The following is a 26,372-nucleotide window of genomic DNA, read 5'->3' as shown; positions in this document are numbered from 1 at the left end:
GGAATGACGCGGCAACCGCAAGGTCCCTAACCCTAATACGTACTGGCGCCATTGCCATTGTGACGTAAGTGCCGCACAGCATCCCTCCACAGGGATGGTGTGCCATTTGGGGGTTGCGGCGTCCCTGCGGAGCAAAAACAGGCACTGTCAGGCTGCCATTTCTTGGCGGTCTGTCCTGGGCCAATGTTAACTTTTTAAAAGAAAGTTACCTCAACACAGGAAGCCAGAATGAATGCACACAGAGAGGGGGATTCAGGTTCTGTGGTGTAGTGGTTTGAGTTTTGGACTAAGATTCTGGAGACCAAAGTTTCAATCCCAATTCTGTTATGTAAACCCACTGGGTGGCCTTGGGCAGGCCACACTATCTCACCCTCGGAAAATGGCAATGACAAACCCTTTCTGATGAGACTTGCTAAGAAAACCCTGTCATAGATTCGCCTTAGGGTCACCGTAAGTTGGAAATGTCTTGAAGGTAAATAACACACAGAGAGAGAGGATTCTTCCTGAAGAGGGAAGTAAGGTGTAAGGTTTCCAGAATTGAAGGGAAGAATTGCTTTGAACATGTTCTCTTAGCTGTTTCTTAGCACCTTTTTGCAATTATCAGGTGGCTCATTATACTGGGAGCGGGATGATAAACCACCCACAGAACGGTCTCCTTCCTTCTCCCCGCCTGCCTCATCTGCTGAGGTTGAGACGGCCGCTTATGTTGCCCTGGCACTGCTCACTGGGACCAGCCCAACTTCAGCACAAATTACAACAGCATCACAGATTGTGCACTGGCTTACCAAGCAGCAGAATCCTTATGGAGGCTTCTCATCCACCCCGGTAAAGTAATTCTTGTTGTATTCTTCCTTCCATCATGTCTCAGTTTACAGTGGTCCCTACATATTCGCTGGGGTTAGGGGTGAAGGACCCCTATGAATGTGGGAGAACCACAATTTAAAATATATATATATATTATTCTTTTTACCTGAGAGAACTTCTCTCTTGGAATCTTCAGGTCTTCCAGTGAAACTCTGTGATCAGGATCTGCCAGAAACTGTCCATGGAATTATTCTATTATTTATTTATTAGTTTTATTTCAACGATTTATATTACACTTTTCTCCCACAATGGCATTCAAGGCAGGTTACATTCATTTAAAAATAGCAATAACAAGTACATTTCTACACCGCCTATCAGTGCATATAAGCACTCCCTAAGGAGTCTACAATGTGTAAGCTATTTGCCCCCAACAAGCCAGGCACTGATTTTAGCAACCTCTGGAAGAATGCAAGGCTGAGTGGATCCTGGATCCCTGCCTGGGATCAGAGTCACAACCTTGTGGCTCTGAATGGCTGCAGTACTGGCATTTAACCACTGCGCCACCAGGGCTTCTCAAAAAGACTAAATCATGTTGAAGAACCTACAAATGCCTAGAGAAGTGTTTTCTCTAGGCACTTCAAGGTTCCCCAGCATGACTCTATGATCAACTTCCAGCAGAATTGTGTTGTGTAGAGATTCCTACAGATAATATATTAAGCAAATCTGCAAATAATCAAATCCACAAAAGTCAAAACCACAAATGGGATAACTGTACTACAATTTTTAAAAAAACAACTTAAAGATCTTACTGCAGAGAAATGACAGCTCTTACAATAGAGAGCCTCACTTATTAGCAGATGATGGCACCTCCAGCTCCAAACTAATGTTAGTTTCTGTGGAAGAATATAAGCACCTTATCATTAATCAGCTCTCCTTAATAATTACTCTGATCATATTAAGCTATGCAGTTTGGCCAAACAGCATGTAGATCTGTTCAGTGCCTTTCCATTGAGGTCCAATTTTTTGTTTTGTTTTTTTAAGTATCAATGTTCTGAAAATCTTTAAAGTGTAAGGAATTATGCCCTGTTCCTTGCTCCTCAAGTAGTTAGGAATGACCAGAAAAATCATAAAACCTGAGAACTAAAATGATAAATACAGTAGCCAACAGCAATATTTGCTCCAGGTATTTACCCCGGAATCAAAGCTGAAATTAAAGGAAGATGGTGAGGTTGGTTCACCTGTGATTAAAATGATAGTCAAGAAATAGACTAATTTAACTAAATTAACTCTAGTTTGCAGTAGAAGGGTCACTTTTGAGAGAGAGAAATAATTTTGTTTGTTGCACAACATCCATTACAAAACATTCTGACAAAACAATGTATCTGGTACAAGTCATATACTGATGCCATAATTACAATTGCATTAGACACAGGAAGAGAAAAAGGTTAAAAATAAAAAAACAAAAACAAATGGCTACTGGATAAAATATCTGGATAAAGTATCAAACCAATAATAATAATAATAATAATAATAATGACAGCTGTAACAACTGATCCCCTTTGCAATCCAGTGTTACTATCTTCAAGAAGTTGCAGTGGATCTTTTCAGCTGCTGTTGCAAAGGTGGCAATCTTAAATGTGTTGAATTTAGAATGATCAACCAATCAATAATATCAGGCAATGAACAACCCGCCCTCACTCTCAAGAGATCTCCCAGAAAATGTGTCCTGGGGTCACTATATAAAGGGCAGTGTAATAGATAGTGAACTAGATCTTCCACCTCTCGGGAACCACAAATGCATAATTGTTGTGTGTTGGGGATCCCTTTATACCTTCCCTCCAGATGAGTGGATGGCATTGCTTGAAATGGGAGGGTTAGATCTTGAAAATACTGTTGAAATATTATCCTCTCTTTAGAAGGCTATACCATGGGAGAACCACTTTTTAACGTCTTCCATTCTGTTTTTCAACAAAGTCTCAAATATCCTTTTGTTACAACTCTGCTCTTTTAGGACACAGTGATGGGTATTCAAGCATTGGCTCGGTTCGGCTACCTTACCTTCTCTAAGGATGGTCGGAACACTGTTAGGATCCAGTCTGAAAAGCCTTTTGAGAAAGTATTTGAGGTGGACAGTACAAATCGCCTATTGCTGCAACAGACCTCTCTGCCTGATGTCCCAGGAGAGTATACAGTGAACGTGAATGGCAATGGATGTGTCTTTGCCCAGGTAATATAGAGGGCCCTTGGTATCTAATGAGGTTTAGTTCCAGGCCCCCCACTGTGGATACCAAAATCAAGCCCCATTAAATACAATAGTGGAGTAACATGGTGTTCCCTTATATAAAATGGCAAAATCAAGGCTTGCTTTTTGGAATTTATATTTTTGGGGAATATTTTCAAGCCACACATGCTTGAATCTGTGGACTAAGGATCTCTGGATATGGGGGGCAGATAGTAGTTAACGCAACTCCAAATGGAAAACAGGATTTGGTTGCAGGAAGGCACTTCTGCAACAATTTTTGCTATGGGAAATATAATTGTACAGCATTCAATTCTTACTTGTTATGGGATGTATCCTTTTCTTCATTGAGGAAAAAAACTCTAGTCCTCTTGAAACATACAAATCAGAAATTGTGGTGTAAACAAACGAAGCTCAGAATTCAAAGGAGAAAGAAGTATTTTCTATGGGGTGGGACATTGCTGTAGAACTAAAGGTAACTTGGTATTCTCAAATTTTAGTTCTGATTATTTTTCCGTTAAATATCTGTTGACAGAAAATCTTTGGGTAAAGAAGCAAGCATTCCTCTTGAAAAGAACATTTGTTAACATTTAAAAAAAAAACAGCCAGGAGTGTAGTGGACGGCTGCATATATTATTTTAGAAACATCAACAAACCAAACTATAACCTATAATACAACTAATTGCATGTGGCATCTTCTTTATCCAACTTTTTTCTGAGGTTGTCTCCCATTCCACTAAGGTTCTTGGCCTTTGTCTTGCAGTCATGAGACTGGAACTCTATAAGCAAAAAGCAACTGGAGTAGGGAATTAATTTTTAGCAGGCACAGGAGAAAGGCTGAGTATTTACCCCATTTAGATTGTATTTCCAGTGAACCCTTGAAGTTGCTTTTCAGTGGGGTACCATATGGATTGGTTTACAAATGCATTTCAGCGAGTACCCAGGGCTGTCGTATAACTTTAGATATAGTTATATTGTTATAGTTGTTATAGTTATACAACAACTCCATTTAGTAATGGCCATAGATGCATTCAAGAGTAATAGGAAGTTTCAAAGCCTTAATTAAATCAATGCAAATAGGGGGGGAGACTCATAGAACCAGCAACCTGAGTTCTGGCTCAGTTTTGCATCAATGTTTTCCGCTGTGGTGGGCATGCATCTTTCTTTTGCCCCATAATCATCTCTGATCAAAGGTTTTTTTCTACTTTTACAACCCTGCAAAATATATTAGCTTACTGATTCCCAGACTCTAGCCTTCCAGGTATTTTGGGCTTCAGTTCCCAGAATCCCAGGCCATTTACCAAGATGGCTGAGGCTTCTGGGAGCTAAGTCCAAAACACCCAGAGGACCAGAGTATGGAAATCGCTTAGCAAGACACATGTGCCCTGCGCCTCATAAAACAGCTTTAAAGTCTTTTCAGGAGATATCAGTCTTTGAAACACACCTTGGAGACAATATTGACTCATCTTGTTTTTCAACTACATGTTTATTTTCCTCCTTTTCCCCCCAGACAACTCTGAGATACAACATCATCCTTCCCCAGAAATCTTCTGGGTTTTTCCTCTCTGTGCAGACTGCAAATACCTCTTGTTCAGACAACTTCCAGAAAAAGTTTACCATTACCATCACAGCCAGGTATCTCTGATGTATCAAGCAGTGGATAGGCTCAAAATGGCTGTCTCTGTGTGTGAACAGCTCAAACAGATAACAGTGCTGAAGCATCTGGGATGTGCAAATCATTAATTTGGAATCTATCTTCTGGGTACCTGTAAGAATGCAAATGCTAATGAAGCATGGAGAATAAGGAGTTATGCCTTAACATGCATCCCAGACATTCCTGTTACCACAAAGCACCATAGTCCAGTAGTCAAGTATGTTGTTCCCCCTTGTGGCACTGAGGCTCTTAAATGGTATCTGTACTACAGTTTATGACTACAAGCTTGCTGTCAAATTACCAGGTTGTCATCAATGAAGATGATATGTGACTTGAAACCACATATCAATTAGTAATGTACTCAGCAGAGATTTTTTTTCTAGAAGTAAAATAATCTTTCCAAAGCTGGTTCCAAAGAGTCTTGGGGCGAGGAAGCAGAATAATAATGTGGCTGGATGCTTTCCTTTGTGTTTTTCCAGATATAGGTATATCTCAGTTATCAAAATAGATATATTCCTGGGCATTCTTTAATGGAATAAATAGTATCCGAGGCAGATGTAGCATAGGAATAGATTCCCACATCACAAAAAACAGAGAGTACTTCAACAATTTTCAGAAAACGTTTTATCCAGAACAATTTGCATATGTGAAATGAAACAACCAGGTCAGGTAAGCCTTGCATAAGAAAACAAAAACATACCAAACCTTCTAGAGAACACTTCAAGGCTTCTTCTGACATGCATGCAGGATTTTTTTATTATGGTGATTTCGCTAGCCTCCATTTATGATTTCCATTTTATGGCTAAACATCTATGTTGTTCTTGGTTTCCAAGCTGCAGGAAGCTGGGGAAGCAAATGTATCTGCTTCCTCCTTTTCTCTCTGTTTTACTAGTCACACAAGCTTAGTAAGGGATTCTGGAGGAAGCTGCTATTTAACTTTCCTGTTGCAAGGAGGCACCCACCGCTATGTAGGATCAGCTAGAACAGAATCCCATCCTTTCCCAGCTCAAGCTTTATTGCACTGTTTACAACAGATGTGTTGCAGCAACTTGATACTTATAGTCTATGTTCCCCATCCCTCCTTCACCATCCTCCCAGTGCTGATTCTGCTATTAAAAAAACACATTTTCCATCTAGACAGAGAATGAGGAGGAAAAGGTGTGGGCTGAGTGTGTATAAAAAGACTTTGAAAAAAGGAGTTTCTTTGTCAGAGACTTTGTTAACAGAGGTATACCCGCATCGTGGGTCCACAAGTAGTGGTCGGTATCACTTAACAATTTAGTCATTACATTTGTTTCATTTGTGATTTCTGTATGCTTTCTAGGGGGCAACATGTTACTGTGTAGTTGTTGGGGCAATATTATCTCTATCCAAGAAACCATGTATTTGGTACACCAGCCCAAACTGTATGGTTAGGGGAAGAGTCGCCTATTATCAGGAGTAGGGTCAAACACCTCCATGGCTCCCATTCAACCTGGATCACTGTGGGATAAGTGGCTTTAAAACTGAGAGTGGATTCCCTGCCCCAGGTGTAACAAAAAGGAGATGTATCCTTTGTATATTGATACTCCCAACAATTTGAGCTAGATGTGGAAACGAAATAAGGGGCAACACATTTTTTCCCCTAACTGTCACCTTTGATTTAGTTTTGGGTAATGTAAATGAGTAGAAGACTGATGCAAATGACTGCACAGTTATGCAGAGCAAAAGAGAATAGAGGAGACAGATGGATATCAACAAATGAATCATATGCAAAATAGTTGGCCTCTGCATGATTGCAAGTAAAAATGGGTCTGTGTGTCAGGGATACAGTTGCATATTTGACATTTTCAGGTTTGATTAATATTGTCTCTTTAGGAATCTCTAGGTCCTGCAGTGTGATTCTGCCAGAAGTTGATAGAGTCACACTGAAGGGCCTAGAGATTCCTAAAGAAAACATTTCTCCAAGCGTTTGTAGGTCCTCCGGTGCTATTCTATGGTCAGCCTCTGCTGGATATTGGCTGTAGAGCTGTGCTGGAGGAACTAGAGATTCCTGGAGGGAAGTTACCTTGAATATAAAAAAGTGGTTTTTATTTGCAAGGGGTTTTTTTCCCCTCACTTTTGCAGGGGTCCTGTGCCCCTAACCCCACCAAATGTAGAAAGCTCGTTGTAGTACCCATCAAACAAACAAACAAAAAACAGAGTTACCAAATGACTAAAGGCACTGGGAAATACAGAATTTGTATATCACCATGACCAGTATTGTCATAAAAAGGATGTGTTGTACCTTTGCAACCCAACCAAAGGAAGAGATTGGTTCACATTTCTATTTTACCAAACTTTTGGAAAATTTCTTGCCTTGATGTTTCTCCCCAGAGTCTGATATTATCAGAAAAGTACATGTGGAATGACAGTGGCCAACACCTTTGCACCTGAAGAGATTTTTATGACTTACGAAATCACCAGAATTAAGCTTGGGATGTGGACTCAAGTACAGCAGCTCCAAAAAGTAGACAAAGTGCAAAACAAAAGTTTCAAGGGAACAGTTCCAAACATACTTAGGAAATGAATGAATCTTGCAATATAAGCAGAAGGTACAGTGTACCCTGCAAAGGCTTTGGTCTAGGAATCCATGTTTATTTATTCCTTCTTCCTTTTCAGTTACACTGGAAAGCGCAATAGCTCCAACATGGCCATAGTTGATGTAAAGATGCTCACAGGATGTGTACCTGACCAGTCTTCTTTGCAAAAGGTAAAGAATAATTGATGCAAAAGGAGTGCCAGGGAGTGAAATGGATCATACCAGGGCATGAGGACATAAAAAGATAGCTCTGGGGCAGTGCAAAAACTAGATTTGAAAGCAGGACCAATTAAGATTGTTGGCTCTGTTGCCATTTAGCAGGAACTGTACATCTAGGGATGGCTAGCCTCTCACCAGATTTAAGGGATTATGAACATCGGGCAAAGACAGTTTTGTTTGTTTTGTTAAAGATAACTCCAGGTCAAACTATAGCATTCATATTCTGATCATGGTTTGCCATTCTAGGAAACAGAATCCTGATCTACATAGACCACTGGTCTGATTTGGTGAAACTCTTGTTTTCCTTAATATTTAACTACTAACATTATTTAACATATAGCTGTCTTGGCCATGTAGCAAAGTACAATCAAAACAGAAGCTGGATGACCATCTGTCGAGGATGCTTTGACTGAGAGTTCCTGCATGGCAGGGGGTTGGACTGGATGGCCCTTGTGGTCTCTTCCAATTCTATGATTCTACAATCACATCCAAAATCCACAAAACAGGGATACTTTTATTGGCCAGCCAAACTGCACAAAATACACGTTGTAAGCCAGTGGATCTTTGAAAGCGTGCATTTTGGTTGGCCAATAAAGATATTCACTGTTTTGTAGGTTTTGGATACTAACATTATTGTGTTTGTTGTTATAGTTACCAATAGTATTGTCTTTTCTGTTCTGCTACTTTAACATCTTCCTTCCTTCCTTCCTTTTTTTTTTTTGGGGGGGGGGGGAGTTTAATGTATTTTTCTAATCTGGAAAGCTAACTTGAGTGTTTTTTCAACTAAAGGTAGGGCAAAAATAAGAAAACAGGTGGAAAATAACAAACAAACAAGCAAACTAAACCACCCTTAATGCAAATTCCACATGTATTAAATAGGTATTGCTGCGTGGAGTCTGTAAAGCATTGGCCTCACTAAGCTTTAGAAAGCAACTGGTGTCAAACTTCACTATAGCTTAGAATGGCTGCTAAGAGCTGTCCTTTATTTCCTTGTTTGTAGCTTCAAGATGACAAGATTCTGATGAAGGTGGAAACTAAAGAAAACCATGTCATTTGTTATCTGGAAGAAGTAAGTATTGCTCTATATGGGGCTGCCCTATTTACAGGGCCGGCCCAGTAACTTTGGCCAGCATGGGGTGGTTCATGTCGCGCTGGCCCGACCTTTGCCCGCTGGGCTCCGGGCCCAGGAGGTGGCTTGTGGGCCTGCGTGGTGCAGGGTGCTTCTGGACTCCAACTCCCAGCAACCCCTGGGAGCAGAAGTTGCCCTTGTCCGCATGGGCTGGGGCCAATTCCTGGACTTCAACTCCCAGGAGAACCTGGGAGCGGAAGTGGCCCCTGACTGGTGGGTTGCGGGTGGCTCCTGCAACCGGATCGGCCAGGAGGCGGGCCGCCCATGCCTCCTGGCCAATGTTCGGTGGAGAGGCCCATTTAGGACCTTTCCGGCTCGCGCTCAAAACCATTTCCACTACCGGCTCCCGCCCTCCCTCCCTCGCCAGGGGGCGCTTTACTGTCACAACTTTTTGGAGGTGGCAGCATAGATCTTGGATCTGTTGGGCGTGGTTCCCGGTGCTGTGGAGCACTGGGTCGAGAGTCTCATCAGACCTGGGGGTGCTGATGGTGTAGTGATGCCACCAATGCGGGGGCGGCATCAAATCAGTGTTCCCCAGTGACAAGGGGTGAAGATGCACAAATGCACATAATTGGCTCCCTAGGTGGCTGGCACTTTGAGCTGGTTCCCCCCTCTGTTGTCCCAAGGCCTGGTCGTGACCAGGCATTCGGTTCATCGACCAACACGGGTTGGTGGATGTCAGATCCAGACCTTATGCTTTCAGGCCAACCCTCTTCACTTATTTGTTTGCTGTAATTAATAAAGTTGTGACCTTTTTCTGCCAATTTGTTGTTTGGTGTTTCTGTCCACCCCCTTTGCCTTCCTCAGCAACTGTTGCTTGATTTGTGGATTATTCACTTGGAAAGAAAACTGACCACTCCTCTGTATTCTTATTTCTAGCTTTTTTCCAAGGAAACAAGGTTCAGTTTCACAGTTGTGCAAGATCTTGTTGTTTCAAATCTCAAGCCAGCTTCAGTGCGTGTTTATGACTACTATGAAACAGGTAGGTTTTGGAGGACTCATATGTAACAGGAATTTGACAGACCAGATTAGGGGCACAGATTGGCGTTTACCCCTCTGTGTTGTACATTATGGCAGTAGGAACGCTGGTGAAAAACCTAGCTACCTCCAATTTGATTCCAAGGGGAAAGGGACATTACCGTAATTTAATTCATTCGTTCCCCTCACCCAATTTTTTTTCAACATACGATTATATTTAATCTAATTAATTTTCCACAGCATTTGTGAGATGGATTACATGAATAATACAGTATATTATTTTCTCTAGATGAGACTGGTGTTGCTGAATACAAGTTCCCTTGCAGTACAGAAGATTCTTGAGTCTCTTGATATTGTTGGCATGGTAAGTTGGAAAACAGGCACACCAGACATGGAAGTGGAAGCCAGGCTAACAATATCATGTTTCTTGTTCCTTGATATTTCAAGTAGTCAAATGTTTCTTGATATTATATATGTTTCTTGATATTTCAGGTAGTTAAAATGAGCTATCCTATAAACTCTGAGAAAGATTATAGCATCTTTCTGCTTAAAAGATGTGATAGCCTGGAAGCCTTTGCTTTTCCCTTAAATTACTGAGAGTTCAAAGCATACAGGAGGTAATGGCATCATTAACATACGCAGAGTTGATTTCATGTTCCAGTCTTTCTTTTCACTTGTAAAAGCATACCAACAAAAGTGACATATAGACAACAGATGGGTGAAATAAAAATATGCATTAAGGTTGTGGCCATCATGTGGGACATGGTGGCTTAGCAGTTAAGATGCTAACTCTGACAACCACAAGGTCAGCAGATTGGCAGTTCAAGACCAAAGAACTGCACGGCAGAGTGAGCTCCTGTCACTAGTCCTAGCATCCTAGATTTAAGCATATGTGGACAGCAAACCCCCATCGTACCCAATGCATGCAGATGAGCCACCATTAGGAACAGATCCTGTGGTCCCAATGGCAGTGCTTGCACACAGTAATGTCACCATTAGGGAAAACAGGGGCTTACCTGAAATCCTGGGGTCCCTAATGGCAGCGCACACACATGCACACACCGCCATTGAGGACAACAGGGACTGTTCCTAATAGCATCGTGGCTGTGTGCATGCTCTGCCATTGGGAACAACAGGACTTGAGGTCCCACAGTTTTTTGTATCTGCAGGGGGTCCAGAATCGACCCCCCATAGATACTAAGGTCCCACTGCAACTTTGCCAGCACTTCTGTGCAAAGTTTGATATTCAGGATTTTTTTCCTTAAGTAAAGTAACAATGCCTCAGTCATTCATTTTAATTGTATGAGTCTCAGAGGCTGTACAAATGGGTAGTAATTGCTTGCATCAGAGTGGCATGGGTGCATGGCATTTGGACGACACATGCCCTGATGGTATCCTGATGCCAGCATCACACCATCCACCTGACCGCATGGCAAAAGGACTACCAAAAAATGGCACCGTGGTAGCAAAAAGAAGCGGCATTTTATTACTTCTTTTGGGCCCAGAAAAATGCTGGATCAGGGCCGCAGCATGCAGTTGCCGCAGCCTTGATCCTGGACTCAAAGAGATGGTGCAGAGCCACTCCTTTGTGGCAGTCTACTTCGCCCCTTAGTCAAAGCAATTTACATTACTCACTTAGGTGCAGGAGAGGAAGGGGTAAGGAAGAAGAAGGAATCCAGTTTTAAAGATAAACACTGGCCATCCTTCCTTTGTTGGATGTTGTGAAAGGGAAAGACTGCTGAGTGTTTTATGGTCCTCACCAGTCACCACCAGAGGATCCACTGTAGCTTCAAATCATGAAAGTATATCTATGCACACGTGATTCGTGTGCACATGAGGTTGTACGTATGCAAACACAGCTACAGTAGGATCACCTGAACAACTTTATACAGTCGGCCCTTCTTATACACGGATTTTTTATACACGGATTCAAGCATACACGGTTTGAAAATGTTCCAAAAAAGTATAAATTTACCTTGATGTTCCATTTTTGATAAGGGACACCATTTTGCTATGTCATTATATTTAATGGGACTTGAGCATACACGGATTTTGTTATACACGGGGGATCTTGGAACCAAACTCCAGCGTATAACAAGGGTCCACTGTATTCTCCATTTTAATTGTGTTATTCTCAATCAAGGCATTTTTAATTATTCCATTGGGCTGTGGGAGGAAAAGAGGAGAGGAAATCCCATTCTAAAGATAACCACAGGCTACCCCTCCTTGTTAGACAAATGGAATTTTATGGTTTACACTGCTAATTGTAAGAAGAGGTAAGGAGGGAAAAACTGCTGAGTGTTTTATAGCCCTCAGGGATTTGTCTGGAATGACTTGCTTCTCTGTGTGGGGCAACCAACATCTATGGCTTCATTGGGAATGTTGCTGTCCACAGAGGAGCAAGAGGCATAATATAATTTCCTGCTTCCCCTTCAGGGACAGGAAAGCTAAATAGAGAAATTTAAATAACTAAAGATGAGATTTAATACTATTTTAAACTGTGTTTTTCACTGTCTTGCTGATTTACATCTATGGCTTCATTGGGAATTGGGAACTGCTAAATTGTACACTGCTTTGCATGCCTTCAATAGGAGATGAGCTCAACAGCAGTAGCAACAACAACAATAATATAACAATGACAACAAAAGGTATAATAAAACAAAATCAAAAATCCACAAAAGTGTGATACAGTCGGCCCTTCTTATACACAGATTTTTTTTATACACGGATTCAAGCATACAAGGTTTGAAAATGTTCAAAAAAAGTATAAATTTCAAATATCAAACCTTGATTTTCCATTTTTTATAAGGGACACCATTTTGCTATGTCATTATATTTAATGGGACTTGAGCATACACAGATTTTCTTATACATGGGGGATCTTGGAACCATTGGTACCAATGTAGCCTCTAGTTTCATTTTTTATGAGGGGTGAGATACACAGCTCACAAGGAGAAGATGCCTCTAGCCCCTTTCCTACTTCTCTGACAGACAGCTTCTAAACCAAAGCTTGAGAAAGTTCCTTTTTAATGCTACAATTTCCAGAATCCCCTAGCCAAAAATGGCCACTGTCTTTGAATGGTTAGGAGATCCTGGAAACTGTAATCTACTGGCCTTGCTGGCTGGGGGACCCTGGAAATTGTAGTCCAAAAAGGAGCTTTTCCAAGTTGTCCTCTTAATTCTATCTTCTTCCAGTTTGGGAGGTATATGAAAATCACACAGCCAAGCAAAATACTTCTGGATGAATGAAAACAAAGGCTGTGCCTAGGCCCTAAGAAGCATCATGGACTTGAGACAGCTCAGTTTGGACAATAATACAAGTAGATGTAGTTGATCAAGAGAGGACTGGATCCCTGCTCATGTATTCTTTCAGTGGGGGAGCTGTAATTTCTGTCTTTATGTGCAAGTTCTTTAAAGTCAACAAGTGTTATGTATTTCATATTACAAGGACTGTATTTCAGTGTTTGTGCCCTGAACATCTATAAGTAACCCCTAGATTTATCCTCTTGAATGAAATTGGTTGGTTTTAACTCAGTCACTTTATTACAATAACAGTTTTATTTTTCTTGTTTCCCTAGGTTCTGGAGAAATACAAGGCCTAAGACAAAGTTATGACATGGCAAGGCATGGCAGGGGGTTGGATGGCCCTTGTGGTCTCTTCCAACTCTACGATTCTATGGTTCTAAGGCGTAGTACCTCTGGAACTAGATCAAGGAGAATTGTTTTGGGGCAGCTTTCTAGCTGGAGGTTTTGCAACTTGGGATAATTGCACTACTTTGAAATAAAATCCACTGATTGTTAAAGTTATCTGCCTTATCTTTTATCTAATTAATTCAAAATGAAAATCATATAAGCCGGTCCCTTCTCTCTCTCTCTCTCTCTCTCTCTCTTTTTTAACCTTATTCTGGCTGATTTTTCCCCTTGAGGAGTTTCCTATGAAAGAGAATAATTGAGCCTACATTTCCTAAATCTTCCTACTTCTGTCCATTAAAGAGAGCACAAGGAAGGACCATGTGCAACTTGGCATTTTATAACCCCAAACATTCCTAAGAAAGAGAAATGGTGACTTGTTGAAATCCCAAAATAACAAAACATCAGTGAATCTATGCCTAATTTTTCAGGACAATTGTTGGCGAATGGCATGCTGGCAAACTGAGCAGTCACCAAAGATAACTATTTGACAAGTTGTATGATGCAATAATTAAAAGTGTAGGCATAAGGTAGCTGAGACCAATCAAAATTCTGACTTTCTATCTGTAATATTTTGAAAGTTGCCTTCAATCCAGTGTTGGGGGAAGGTGGGAAAGAGACTAGCCATGCCACATTAGGACATCCGTGACCATATTTGCAGATCCCGGTGGCTCTGTGTGGAGGAAAACTAAAACACATAGCCAGGAAAGATTAATTGAGATCAGAATTACACAATCCCTTCACTGATTGGAGTGATAGTGGGAGATAGACGTTGTATTTATGTTGTCAGTATCAGATGCTATAGATGTTATCTAGCATTATTTGGTAAGCAAGAATCATACCTTTTGACTCTGCATTAGTATGAAGAGGGGAATGGGGAGACACTGGTTCAGGTAATGAAGAAGAGAAGAAACCTCAGTAGTACCCAGGAACTGATGTGTTTTCCATCCAAAGATTTATTCTCATGTGCAACCAAACCATTTTAGTAGGGGAGCAATTTATAATTTTACCACAGAGAAGGGGAACATGTGGCAATCGAGATAATGTTGGACAGAAACTCCCATCATCCTGCATCATTGGCTATGCTCAACAACATCTGGAGAGACAGACTTTTCTGACCCTTCTCTGTCTGATAATTATTTTTTACTCACAAACATGGATACGGAAAGGATATGTTTGGAAAGTGAAAGCAGTGGAGAGTAAATGATTATAGTCTTTCAAGGTTGACAGGTCCCCCAATCAAAATACATCCACTTTTGTTTGGTGTTCTGCAGTATATACCTTGGGATGCATCCAGAGACCAGGTGAAGGCTACATTATCAGAGAGGAAATTTCCCAAGAAGCCTAGATTTTATGCAGCTGCACACACGATTACATACAGCTGCATTAAATCTAGGCTTCATGAACAAGAAGGGGGAGGATGACCTTGTTTTTGTTACCTAGAAAGGGTTGCTTTCCAGGGGCAATGGCCATGGGTATTTGCAGGTATTTTGGATCAATTATTAATCCATTTAAATAAGGCGCAAATCCAGGATCCAAGCCCTAACTGCACAGTTCTAAGGTATTTCCTTCTCTATACACCAATCTCATCCCCTGACCAATCCAGTACTATTCAACATCTTTATCATTGGTTTGGATTATGGCATGCTTACCAAATTTGCAGATGACACCAAATTAGGAGAAGGTGCTGTCACAGTGCTGTCACAGAGGACAGGATTAGAATTCAAAATGACCTTAATAGATTAGAAAGCTGGGTCAAAACTAACAAAATTGTTAGTATGTTTAGCCTGGAGAAGTGATGGTTAAGAGGTGATATGATATGATAATCCTGACTAAGTATTTGAAGGGGTGTCCTATTGAGGGTGGAACAAGCTTGTTTTCTGCTGCTCCAAGAGTCTAGAACACAGAGCAATGGGTGCAAACAACACGAAAAGAGATCCCATCTAAACATCAGGAAAAAGTTCCTGGGAATAAGAGTTGTTCGCCAGTGGAAGACTCTCTCAGAGGGTGGTGGCATCTCCTTCTATGGGTTTTTTTAAAGAGGCCAGATGGCCATCTGTCAGGGGTGCTTTGTTCATCCATTTTTGCATAGCAGGGGGTTGGATTGGATGGTCCTTGTGGTATTTTCCAGCTCTAGGAACCTATGATTCTATGGGATGGCAAAATGGGCTATCACCCATGGAAACAAAGCTGCTACCCATCTGTTAACATGGTTGCCATGTTTATGCACTCTGAAAAAATGTTTTCTCCAGTCCTGTCACTCTACAAGGTGTTCAACTTCTCCCATCCCTTCACTTTCCTCATAGCAACCTCACTTTATCTCAGAACAATGCAGATCTCCCTGCACCCTTTAGCCACTGCTTTACAGGCAGTGTTGTTCTTGGACAGAGGAGAAGGGAGGCCCAGCTTTGTTTGGTGGAACTCTTAGGATAAGGAGTGTCTGTGCCTGACTGCCTATGGATACACTGAGGGCACTATTGGGATGAAGGGAAATTACTGACACAGGATTTTACTCAGGAATCCCATGAGGGCCCCATGAAGGAGAAACAGTGCCTGGAAGAACAGCTGTGTGGATAAAAATTGAATATCTGCACCCTTATGCTATCATGTTGGGACAAAGTACTAGTGCCTGGCATGCACCATAACAATACCTACGGAATTGCCTCTTCCCATATAATAAGCTTAGGTCCTCTGGCGGACATTTACTCCAGTCAGCCAGGACTAGGTTGCAATAGGGAGACTTTCTAAGTCCAGGGAATTTAAAGTCCATTTGCATCTCAACAGGAACCTCTGCTTTCCTGGACTTTAAAAATCTCCCTATTGGCGCTTGGCCAGAAGGAAGAGGAGCCTGCCTGCAAAAGATACCCTCCCCATCATAACATCTTTACTAAGGAGGACTGAAACAACATGCAGGCATATACCTAATATCTCCAATTGTGGGCTTTTTTCTCCTGTTTAATTTGTAACATCTTGCCTGATGAAGAAGCCCATGGAGCTTCAAAAGCTTGCAATAAGTATATTGTGCAATTCGGTTAGCCAATAAAGATATCACTGATGGATTTTTATTTGTATTTGTTAAATGGCTAAATCAGCTATCCCTGTATATATACTCCAAATAAATAAATAAATACGACAGGGTCCCTGTTTTGTAGAAGGCTGTCTGTGTGGCTTGGAGCAGTTTCTGCTTCTCTCCATCTTTCCAGCAAACATCCCCTCCCTGCCTCCTCTGGCTTTTATCCCATTCTGTCCTGCAAGCTGTTTGCAAAGGACCAGTATAAAGAGAGACTGGCAAGCAGTGCATGAGACCAAGGTGGTGCAAGGTGCAAAGGGCTACACCACCTTTCACTCTGCCTCACTTGCTTGCTAGCTGTTGTCTGAGAACCATGGAGAACGGCAGCTCCTCTGGGGGACTCAGCCCTCTTCTTTTTCTCCTCTTCTTCCTCTTCCCTGGGGTCACCTCAGCACCTACCACAGAACCGTAAGCTGCTGCTTGATGTTGGGGAAGGGGTCTTTTTCTTCCTTGTTTCCCACACAGGTGGTTTTTGTGGTTTCTCCCTAAAATGCAGCCTTAAGTCTTTCCTTGCAAACCAGAAATTCCGACAATACATATCTAACTTATGCAATTCATCGCAACACTGATACAGTGGTGATGGCTGCTTCCTTAGATAGCTTTTAAAAGGGTAGACAGATTTGGGAAGGACTTGGTACTGTAAAGCCTCCATTTTCAGGTGGAGTATTTTTGAATGCTAGGTGTTGGAAGCAGATGTGAAGAAAGAGTAATTGCCTTCACTCCCTGCTTGTATGCTTTCTAGAGATATTGCCTTCTGGTGGGCTGCCCTTGAGTGCTGCACTAGTCAGGCTTTCAGGGGAGGTTCTTCAGAACCTGTAAAAGTTATGTTGTTCTGGTTTATACCAGCTAGTTTGAAAAAAACTGCCTTTTTAAATTGTACAGGGGATTCTGGAATTGTATTCCAAGGGATGATGTTTACAAAGGGTTTTTATATAGGTAACAGCCTGGCTTGCCCATCCAGGATGGCTTGACTAGCAGGGTCTTTCCCATGATTGCATTTAATCTGGTTTATGCTACACTTGTGCAAGGAGAGGAGGTTTTCTTATTCTTTCATTGTTACTATGGCCCCATTCTCACTTACAAATAAATTGGTGTGCGATCCAAATCAATGGATCAATTCGACAGTGGAGCATGGTTCCCACTACATTTGTCACAATCGCATTTTCTCACACTACATTTGCCCGATCCAATTTTTCCCTCTAAAATAATCCACTTGTGGTTCCCATTCATGAATGAATCACTTCAAAATGATTCAGTTCCAGCTGGCCAAACAGGAAATTTAAATCGATTCCGATCTGCATGTGGTTTTCATTTGCGCAAATTCAATTTATTGAAAAAGAACCAGAAAAAATCAGCATAAAAAAGACACAGGTTAAATAGGTCTAGCACATCCCCCCCAAAAAAAAAAAATCACTTCAGTGATTCGGATTAAGTGGTAACGAGGGTCATTTGAACCAGTTCAAACTGATTCACAATCCGATTTAAAAGATAGTGGGAATGAGGCCTGAGAACTACAATTCTCCATGAAATGAAATTCTTTGGAACTTTGCGGGGAAACTGTTTATGCCATCCTGGAATTTGTGATAGCAGGAGATATTAAAATTGAGCACAGCCAAATGTAAAACCTGGATGTTTAGGGGAAAGATTTCAAAGAGCAGAGAAAATGCCATGATTAGAAAAGAATCAAGATGAATGAGAACTTCTGAAATCAAATGTTGAAGAAACAAATCTAGATTCTCACAAGAATGAAAAACAGGAGAAACCTGGGAGCTTTCTGAGGAACTGAGATTTCAAAACGACATGGATAAAAACTGAAAGGAAAGACATGCAGGATGTAGCAGGGGGAAATGAGGGCACTGCTGCCCCAAATAAGAATTGTGCTCTATTAAATGAAATTCTCTTTCAGGCCCAGTACACATGGGTGGTGAAATGGCGGTCTAGGCAGCAACTTTTTTGCAGCGTCATAAAGGCTGTGATGCAGCCCCATGATGCCACTTCTGCCGAGAGGTGACTGTACGCAACACCACAGCTGTGCAGCTGTGGCGCCTGCCATGTGGATGGGTGCGTGCACTTGTGACATCACAAGGGCTGGGCGCATCTGGACGCCCAGCCCTATCGAGCCCTAATATCACCGCAACGTGCCAGTCTGTACCAGGCCTCATTCTCCACATTTCTAGCGTTGAGTCAGTGAGACATTAAAAAATATTTGTGTTTTCTGGGAAAGGACTTGGGGACAATCCAGCAGATTTACAACATCACAACACTAGGGAGATACTAAAAGTGACATCAAGGCTGAGATCACTAGCCGCATAAAAGAGCTGAAAAGAAAGTCATTTGGACTGGGAGAAGTTAGTTTCCAACAGAAAAATCATATGCACTTATTTTGTCACACATTTGCATCTTGTGGGACAGATTTTGCCCATTTTGAAGAGCTACCAAAACTTATCTAATAATAATAATAATAATAATAATAATAATAATAATAATAATTTGTATACCGCCCTATGGCAAACCAATCTAAGCTGTTTTCCCAGAACAAAAATGGTGTAAGTTTCCAAACAATTAATTCCTCTCTTTTGATTGCATCTTGGAAAGAAACAGGGGGCAACACATCCTGTTTCTGTTTTGCCACTGTTGTTTTTCCCTTGTCTTTCACTCAGTGTGAAATAACAGTGAAACTGCTAAAGAGAATGCTAAAGAGGATAAATTAGAAAACAATTACCTCAGGTCGATTATGTTAGATATCATTAATACACGCATACACATGGCTGTGCACATGCATTGTAATTCCCTCAAGTCACATATGAAATCCTCTAATTGGTGCCCCCTTTCCTTCCCAGACAATACCTGGTTCTGGTTCCTTTCCTAATCCACACAGAGACTACAGAGAAGGTCTGTGTCCACCTGAGCCACCTGAAGGAGACTGTGATGCTGAGCATCACACTGGAATATGGACCAGAGAACAGAAGCCTGATCAGAGACGTGGTTTCACAGCAAGATGTGTTCCGGTGCATCCCCTTCCAAGTGAGTGTCTTGCTTTTTCATTTTCCAGATTCTTAACAAAATCATTGTGTTTGTTATGTAAAATATTAACATTTGCTCATGCATTTGTTACCCCATGTGAGCTTTTCTTTAAAGCATATTTAAGCATAATAAAAATTAAAAACTTTGATTATTAGAATTAACAAAGAAATCTTTCTCAGGTTCTATAGTCGATAGATTCTATGGTAACAAGGGAAAAAAGACAAATTCTATGTTCATTGTGATTAAAAAAAGAACTGACACACACACACCAACCTACCTGCCACTGCTATAGTTATTGGTGTTGGGTGTCTTCAAGTCATTTCCAACTTGTGGTGACTCTAAGGAGCTTATCCCATGGTGTTTTAATTCGGTTTACCTCTATCTGGTTTAAACCTTAATTCAGGCAGCATCCTGATCTTATCAGACAGTTTTTGCCACCTAATTTGCCGCCTGAATACATCCCGGGTCCATCCCTGCTTCCAGAACCTCTCCTCCAGCTCTTTTTGGATCCGGGAATTTTCCAGCTTGAGAAAATGGCTGACTGAGTGCTCCTGGAAGTGAGGATAGACCTGGGCTGTATTCAGGAAGCAAATTAGATGCCAAAAACCATCTGATGTCTCCCGAATTAAGGTTTAAACTGGAGAGAGGTCAGCTGAATTAAAAAGCTACAGGATAACCTCCGAAGGTGAACCCATCACAGGTTTTGGACCTGAGAATGTGGGACTGTCCCAAGGTCACCCAGTGAGTTTCCATGGCTGAGCAGAGAATCTCTCATAATAATAATATTACAACTTGGGGTCATCTTCCAAAGCTGAATGGCATGAGATTCAGGAAAGACAAAAGGAAATACTTCTTCATACATTGCATAGTTAAACAATGGGACTCAGTGCCAGAAGATGGTGGTCAAGCTGGATGGCTTTAATGGTGAATTGATACCTTCATAGGGGACAGCTCCTGCTACCAGGCAGGATGGTTATATCTCACCTCTAATATCAGAGGCAGGATGTCTGTATATATCAGCTACTAGTGAACACAATGTAGAAAAATTGACTGGTGTGGAAGAACTGTGATCTCCTTGTGGCTGTAGAAAATACTTAGGGATTCTCACACCAGTCCTGACTTGCTGGATATTAAGCTAATGCAATACTACATTTAAACCCTTGGTAATAATGACTGGTGACTGTGTATCAATGGGAACTATCTAAAGGTGCTGCTGCCCTCGTGCTTTTCCCTTCTCCAGCTTCCCAAATGGAGCAATGCATCAGAAGTATTTCTCACCGTTGTAGTGAAAGGGCTGACACACAAGTTCAGAAGCCGAAAAACAGTACTGGTCAAAAACCGTGAGAGCCTGGTCTTTGTCCAGACAGACAAGCCTGTCTACAAGCCTGCACAGAAAGGTAAGCAAGTGGAGGAAATAAATAATTCCTGATAGAGTCCACCTAAATTTTTCAGATACCTCAGAAACTTTCTAAACCCAGGTCAGTGGATGAGGGCTCTTCCTTTGTCATTTCCTCTTCCCGTCCAGTAAGACAGTGGTTCCCAATATTTGGTTCTCCAGATGTTATGAACTTCAGCTCACAGAATTCCTGACTGTTGACCAAGCTGGCTGGGGTTTCCAGGAACTGAATTTCAAAACATCTGAGACCAAAGTTTGAGAATCACTAAGTAAAGTATGGACTGATGTCTATGAGAATGGTTCTGACAATATGTGTGAGACAAACCTGTGAGATGAATCTGTGTGAGCCCTAGTGGCACAGTGGTTAAATGCTTGTACTGCGGCCACTCACTCAAAACCACAAGGTTGCGAGTTCAATACCAGCGAAAGGACTCAAGCTTGACTCAGGCTTCCATCCTTCTGAGGTCGCTAAAATGAATACCCAGATTGTTGGGGGCAATTAGCTTACAGTTATAAACTGCTTAGACCAGGGGTCGGCAACCCCCAGCCCGTGGGCCGGAGGCGGCCCGCGGAGGCGGCAGGACCAGCCCCAGCCTGGTCCTGCCGCTGCTGCCGCTGCCGCCTCCTCCACCTCCTCCTCTGCCCCAGGCCACGTGGCCCTCCTCCTCCTCCACCGTACAGAGGAGGAAAAGGAGGGCCGCAAGGCCTGGGACAGAGGAGGCAAAGGGGGAAGCCCCGCACTGCCCTCCCCGCCTCCCCGCGCGCTCCTGCGCTGCCCTCCCTGCCTCCCCACGTGGCCCCGCACTGCCCTCCCTGCCTCCCAGCACTGCCCGCCCCCTTCTCCTCTGCCTCGCCCCCAGGCCACACGGCACATGGAGGAGGGGGGAGGAGAAGAAGGAAGAGGAGGAGGGGGGAAGAGAAGAAGGAGGAGGAGGAAGAGGAGGAGGGGGGAGGAGAAGAAGAAGGAGGAGGAAGAGGAGGAGGGGGAAGAGAAGAAGGAAGAGGAGGAAGAGGAGAAGGAAGAGGAGGAGGGGGGAGGAGGAGGAAGAGGAGGGGGGAGCAGAAGGAGGAGGAGGAGGAAGAGATGGAGGGGGAGCAGAAGGAGGAGGTGATGAGTGGCCAGAGGCCTCAAGGTTTTTTTAAATTTTATTTTGTGTGCTTTAAGAGATAACAAATCTCCCTTGCTTTGACAATGTGTGATGTCAATGTGTGGTGGTGATGATGATGATGATGATGATGATGATGTGAGTCAGCTTGAGAGACATGCAGGCACTGTTTTAGAAGCCGAGAGAGTGTCACCTTCCAAAGTGTGTTTTGGGTGCTTTTAATGCTAACAAGTCTCCCTTGCTTTGACAATGATAGTGTGATGATGATGATGATGATGATGATGATGATGATGATGATGATGATGATATGAGTCAGCTTGAGAGGCATGCATGCACTGTTTCTGAAGCCAAGAGAATGTGACTTTCCAAAGTGCCTTTTCTGTGTGTTTTTGGTTCTTTAATGGTGATATTGATATCAGCAAGCCTCTGAGGCAAGGCCAATGTAAATTGCTGTGATTTTTACAAATTCATGCGCAGTGAAGAAAAACCAAAGTCCCTTGACCAAGTACACACTTCTGAGAAGTACACTTGGTGCAAGAACGGTGAAACCACCTTGACATGTTGAATATGCATAGCCATCTTAAACCATGCTAAGTGTTAAACCCAAGGGATTTGTTTATGGAATAAGCCTCTGAAATATGCAAGAGTTAAGTAAAGCCATGTGAAATGCACAAATGTGCTGTTGTGTGTGTTTTGGAATGCAGGTTGGGGGTGTTTGGCCAGAAAAGGACCAAGGAGGTGAGGGCGAGCACACGCCTCCTCCTCCCCGTGGGGCTTCGGTGGAAGCTCCGCCCCCGGCATGCAGCTCCGCCCCTAGAGGGTGGAAGCTCCGCCCCAGCATGCGGTCCCGCCCCCGGAGGGTGGAAGCTCCACCCCCCGGCTTCACCCCCCCCGAGTTGTCTGAGGGACAGCAACCCGGCCCCTGGCTCAAAAAGGTTGCGTACCCCTGGCTTAGACACTGTTAGTTCAGTATGAAGCAGTATATAAATGAAGCTGTTTGTTTCTTTGTTTTGTGCGAGCAGGCAAAGACTATGAAGTGATGTAGCTAAAAACCTGTCATGTTGTTAGGCAGTGGCATCATTATTTATTTATTTGTTTCATTTTAATGCCACCTTTCTGCCAAAAATGGACCCAAGGTGGATCACAAGACAAAACCATGATGTCGTCTGGTGTGGGAAGAGTGTGCATTCACTTGTCTTTTTTTTTTTAATTTTTAATATTAATTTTATTAATTGAGAATATAGACAATACAACACAAACATGAACTGGATCTAAACTGACATAAATCACAAAAAAGAGAAAGAAAGAAAAGGAAGAAAAAAAATTCTAACTAAATTGTCTCAACTTACTTTATGCCTGAAAATACAAACACACTAGCATAAAACATAAAACATCTTCTTTCTCTCTAACCTTTCTATCAACTAATAACTATCTAAATACCTTCTATAACATATAACTAAAAACAATTCTTCCTTTCTTGTGCACAAGGACAATATTTATAATTTCATTTGTGATCCTTTTTAACTTATCTCTTAGTTTTAATATTTTGTTTACTACATCTTAACTTGTCTTGATCCTCCATCCCTGGGTTCTCCCCTGAAAGAAAGCCTGGGACAGCCACCAGGAAGGGCCCTCATGAACCCCTACTGTTCCTCGATCCCTTAGGAGGAAGACCAGGGATGAGCCACCAGAAATGCTCCCCATGAACTCCTACTGCTACTCCATGCCTAGGTTCTCAACTGGGAGAAAGCCCAGGGACGAAGCCCGCAGGAAGCCCCCCTCCCCTTGAAATCTTACTGGTCCTCCATCCCTGGGTTCCTTGGGAGGAAGCTGAGAGACAGAGCCACCAGGAAGGGCCCCCGTGGAATTCTACTGCTCTTCCATCCCTGAGTTCTCCTCTGGGAGGAAGCCCAGGGACAAAGGTACCAGGATGGTCCCCCATGAAACCCTACTGCTCCTTCCTCCCTGGGTAGGGTTGCCATAAGTCAGGACCTCCAAACCGGGACAAATGTAGGACAAAATTTTCAAATTTAGGGCACCTTTTTTAAAATGGAGGACATGCAAAAAAATTGATTTGGCTTCTTTTGTGTGTATCAACCCAGTGTGGTCCATACCCCTTGCACTACCCCATCCGGCGACTGTTCAAGGCTATTTCTTTCTAGGCCACCAACTCTTTGGCTATGACCTGCTCCTTCAACTCCTTTTAATTAGAGATGCTCTGGAGTAAACAAGAGTCTCCTGCATTAAAGGATGTGGTCTCCCAACCACCCATGCAGGCATGCACTTTCATGGAGCTGCCAAGCAAGGTACACTAACATGATTTCCCCTTTTGCTTTCTCAGTTCAGTTTCGAATCGTCTCCCTAAATGAAAGTTTCTATCCCTTGGATGAGAAGGTATGTTTCATGACTGCATCATAGTTGTTTATGGAACAATTCAGCTTTGGTCCTACTTTTTCAGGGCATACTAAGTTTTGGGGCCTGGATGGGCAATCTTGCATGCAGACTGTTCGGTTAATAAGTTACTTAATGCAATAAAGGACTGCTGCTGCTACTGCTGGGGTGGAAACAGTGGGGTGTGTGTATGAATGTATTGTGTGTGCACCATGTATAACAAGGATGGGAAACTGGGTGTGTGTGTGTGTGTGTGCAGGGGACACAACACCCACTGGGCTGCATTAGTACATCAAGCACACCAGAGGTGGGGGCATCTCCTTTCCATGTTTGGTTTCAGCCAATTTAACAGCTGAAACCCAAATGGGTGGCATTAATAGAGAGGGGGAAAGCAAACCACACATCTGCAGGTGGTTTGGCACAGTTTTCAGGTGAGAAACTGGCCCAAAATCTGACTTTTATTTTTAAAATGAGGAATTCAGGAAGGCCCTCGAGACTTTTAGAGCTGCAAAAGGGGGAAAGGAGGATCCTACTCCTGCTGTACAAGGCCAAGGAAAAATTAGGGTGAATGTAGGACACATTGTAAGTAAGCAATTCTGTAGGCATATTTATTGGATACTTACATTATATATATTTATCACTTACATTGTGCACCTTTTTTATTTGCATTTACTGTCTACACAGCACTTTCCAAAAGTGTCAGGTCCCTTATATCTTCCAGTCTTCCCAGACATCTTTCAAACACAGAGACACCCCCCCCCTTGCACACCAGAAAGAGGGGCTTGTCACCCCCTGCAATACATTTTCCTCCTATCTGTATGATTCCTGCCTCAGCGGCACAGAAAATGAGATGGAGAGGACATTCCATCCCCTTTGCAAATGTGTCCACATATGCAGTGTTTTCTTTTCCAGATTGCAATGTTGCTGGTTAGGCGTGAAAGACCTACAAAATCAGCCCTTCCACTGAAGCTGGACAAAAACACACACACACACACACACACACACACACACACACACGGGCTCCTAATTGTCATGGGATAGATATGGGAGTACCATGAGTCCCATATTGGGAGAAAAGCAGGGTATAAATTAACTAATTTAAAAAATAAGAATACAATAATAAAACACAGCACAATACAGTAATAAAAAATTAAATAATGACATATCAATATTGATAGAGCCCTCCCCCCGGCCACCATCTTGAGGGGGGAGAGACGAGACCTGGCCTGGCAAGACTTAAGAGCCCTCCCCCCGGCCACCATCTTGAGGGGGAGAGACGAGGCCTGGCCTGGCAAGACTTAAGAGCCCTCCCCCCCGGCCGCCATCTTGAGGGGGGAGAGACGAGGCCTGGCCTGGCAAGACTTAAGAGCCCTCCCCCCGGCCGCCATCTTGAGGGGGGGAGAGACGAGGCCTGGCCTGGCAAGACTTAAGAGCCCTCCCCCCGGCCGCCATCTTGAGGGGGGAGAGGCGAGGCCTGGCAAGACTTAAGAGCCCTCCCCCCCGGCCGCCATCTTGAGGGGGGAGAGACGAGGCCTGGCCTGGCAAGACCTAAGAGCCCTCCCCCCCGGCCGCCATCTTGAGGGGGGAGAGACGAGGCCTGGCCTGGCAAGACCTAAGAGCCCTCCCCCCCGGCCGCCATCTTGAGGGGGAGAGACGAGGCCTGGCCTGGCAAGACCTAAGAGCCCTCCCCCCCGGCCGCCATCTTGAGGGGGGAGAGACGAGGCCTGGCCTGGCAAGACCTAAGAGCCCTCCCCCCCGGCCGCCATCTTGAGGGGGAGAGACGAGGCCTGGCCTGGCAAGACTAAGAGCCCTCCCCCCGGCCGCCATCTTGAGGGGGGAGAGACGAGGCCTGGCCTGGCAAGACCTAAGAGCCTTCCCCCCCGGCCGCCATCTTGAGGGGGAGAGACGAGGCCTGGCCTGGCAAGACTTAAGAGCCCTCCCCCCGGCCGCCATCTTGAGGGGGGAGAGACGAGGCCTGGCCTGGCAAGACCTAAGAGCCCTCCCCCCCGGCCGCCATCTTGAGGGGGGAGAGACGAGGCCTGGCCTGGCAAGACCTAAGAGCCCTCCCCCCCGGCCGCCATCTTGAGGGGGGAGAGACGAGGCCTGGCCTGG

At 43.4% G+C, this 26,372-nt stretch overlaps 2 protein-coding genes across 2 annotated transcripts in view; both read left to right on the top strand.

Moving 5' to 3' along the window:
* LOC149323539 (ovostatin-like) overlaps window positions 1-13,390 on the top strand; it is a 58,778-nt gene extending 45,388 nt beyond the window's left edge. Inside the window, exons 25-32 of the mRNA XM_089478581.1 lie at window positions 605-825; window positions 2,816-3,031; window positions 4,554-4,678; window positions 7,338-7,428; window positions 8,477-8,545; window positions 9,485-9,587; window positions 9,873-9,947; window positions 13,162-13,390. Of these exons, the coding sequence (XP_089334707.1) occupies window positions 605-825; window positions 2,816-3,031; window positions 4,554-4,678; window positions 7,338-7,428; window positions 8,477-8,545; window positions 9,485-9,587; window positions 9,873-9,925 (878 nt within the window). The 3' untranslated portion in view covers window positions 9,926-9,947; window positions 13,162-13,390. The remainder of the gene's footprint in view (window positions 1-604; window positions 826-2,815; window positions 3,032-4,553; window positions 4,679-7,337; window positions 7,429-8,476; window positions 8,546-9,484; window positions 9,588-9,872; window positions 9,948-13,161) is intronic.
* Window positions 13,391-16,656: 3,266 nt separating this feature from the next.
* Window positions 16,657-26,372, top strand: part of LOC149323538 (alpha-2-macroglobulin-like) — a 77,570-nt gene continuing 67,854 nt past the window's right edge. The window contains exons 1-4 of the mRNA XM_089478444.1: window positions 16,657-16,751; window positions 19,184-19,367; window positions 20,608-20,764; window positions 24,211-24,263. Of these exons, the coding sequence (XP_089334570.1) occupies window positions 16,657-16,751; window positions 19,184-19,367; window positions 20,608-20,764; window positions 24,211-24,263 (489 nt within the window). The remainder of the gene's footprint in view (window positions 16,752-19,183; window positions 19,368-20,607; window positions 20,765-24,210; window positions 24,264-26,372) is intronic.

Source organism: Sceloporus occidentalis, unplaced genomic scaffold, assembly GCF_023333645.1.
Source record: "Sceloporus occidentalis isolate IW3139 unplaced genomic scaffold, rSceOcc1.0.p SCAF_1, whole genome shotgun sequence".
In the NCBI taxonomy this organism is placed as follows: Eukaryota; Metazoa; Chordata; class Lepidosauria; order Squamata; family Phrynosomatidae; genus Sceloporus; species Sceloporus occidentalis.
Note: the sequence above shows the minus strand (reverse complement) of the source record. Positions and strands in the feature narration are given on the sequence as shown.